Source organism: Penaeus chinensis, chromosome 13 (assembly GCF_019202785.1).
Source record: "Penaeus chinensis breed Huanghai No. 1 chromosome 13, ASM1920278v2, whole genome shotgun sequence".
Taxonomy (NCBI): Eukaryota; Metazoa; Arthropoda; class Malacostraca; order Decapoda; family Penaeidae; genus Penaeus; species Penaeus chinensis.
Window position 1 is genome coordinate 27,811,371 of NC_061831.1, and position 1,901 is coordinate 27,813,271.

A 1,901-nucleotide genomic window follows, 5' to 3' on the forward strand; every position below is an offset into this window, starting at 1 on the left:
TTTTTTTTTTTTTTTTTTTCATTTTATTTAGTGCCCAACTGAAGCAATGGGACTTGCACTTCTCTGGGTGCAACAGTTACATACAATGATATCAGATTCACACATGTTATGAATGAAAATAAACAAAAATGAATAAATTATTTAACTGATAAACAGGAATACCTATATTCATAAAGGGGTCATCAATGACTTGACTCAGTTATCAAATTAGCACCTCATCTAACTTCCAGATTGGAGAATGAGGCAAATTCAAATATGATAAAAGATGGATATAAAATAAAAAGGGATGTTCAATTACCAAGATCAAGGAAACAGTCTTAGTACCTAACCTTGCACAACTGAACAACTGTGAAATAAAATTATACTTTAAAGATAGAAATCCTGGAAGATGAAACTTTTGCTACATATAAATATGTATGTCAAAAGAATAAGTTAATAAGCAACTTTATCTGAACAGGGTTTTACCTTTTATAATTGCAAAGGCTCCTAGTTTAAGAGCGTTTTTTTGCAATTAGTAAATCTGACAGTAAAAAAAAAGAAGAAAAGGAAAAAAAAGAAAAAAAAGAGGGAATCAGACTCTGTAAGCTGAACTACAGAGGGAAGATATCTGCAAACAGAAATCACAAGTGATAAACTAGATCAAGTAACCAAAAGAGAAGAGACTGAGCCCTGATAACAAATGCTGTCACAAAATATACAATGCCTACAATCAATACTTCATCACAGAAATGAAATCACTGAAATGTAAGGTACAACTTAACCATGTAAGATTACACAAATTCAAACATGTGAGTGATTTAACCAACAACAAAAGCTCAAACATTTGCTTGAAATAAAAAACAGCTACCACAGCTACAGGTTCAGCTGAATCCACCAGAAGAAAACAGGAGTACTTTCTTCTTCTTCTTTTTTCCTTTTTTTCCTCCTGCTGTGGACACTTCCAACTCTTTATTCTGACCTGCTAGATATGAAAAATCAAGAATTAGTATTAGTATATGAATGGTGAACTCCAAATTGAGGACATGAAAAAATTCAATAGTGTATACTAAACTCACCTGTTGGTTTCAAAGCAGCAGCATCAAAAGCTTTTGCAATTGCATCACTAAATGCATGTTTAAACTCTGGAACAGGAGCTACCTCTTCCTCTTCATCTTCAGAGAGGAGTCCACTGTTAGCAGATGGGGCACCTACTCCACCATAACCTGCACTGCTCCTTGTCCCCCAAGCTCTGCCACCTTTGAGAGAATGGAGATTCCAGTCACGCTCAAGTCAAACCTGATGTGATTATGTCACTTCCATCTATTATCACAAAAAAACATAAACGTCTATATAAGAATTACCAGAAGCAATTACTAAAATAAATTAATGTGCTCACCCTCAGTACTGTTTTTGCCAGCATTCACAGGATCAGGCCAAGCAGCTTTTCCAAGAGATGGGCCATAGCCCACCAGCTGAATTGGCAGGTTCATTTGGTAGAGGATGCACCTTGCTTTGCCCTTCACGAATCATCTTAAATAAAAATAATTATGCTCACAGATGTTCCATTAACCATTGGTTAAGGAGCATCATGAACTGTCCACTGTAGTTTTTATTTGTGATCTTTATCTATACATAGATGACTACACAAACACTGTCCCCCAAGGAGTCGATTAGTACTGACCTTACTTGCTTACCCCTTATTTAGTTTTTTTTTTTATAATATTATCATTAATGCTGTTAATATTAATTACTATTACTACTATTACGTAGTTAACAATACAAATAGTAGAAAAGAAAAAAAAAGTTAAAGGACAATCAGGTGACATCATTATCAACAACCTGGGGACTAAGAACTTCTAGATCTATCTAGGTTTTTAAAAAATCACAGAGGACTGGGCTTGTATGCACATGCCCCTTCAGGA

The 1,901-nt window shown here is 34.8% G+C and overlaps 1 protein-coding gene across 1 annotated transcript in view; it reads right to left on the minus strand.

The window, feature by feature from the left end:
- The window catches only part of LOC125031715 (RING finger protein 10-like), a gene marked incomplete in the record, with an annotated part of 5,921 nt that overhangs the window by 1 nt on the left and 4,019 nt on the right, over positions 1–1,901 (minus strand). Inside the window, 2 exon segments of the mRNA XM_047622628.1 lie at positions 1–958; positions 1,056–1,235. The exon segment at positions 1–958 is cut by the window's left edge and continues 1 nt beyond it. Coding sequence (XP_047478584.1) covers positions 861–958; positions 1,056–1,235 — 278 coding nt within the window.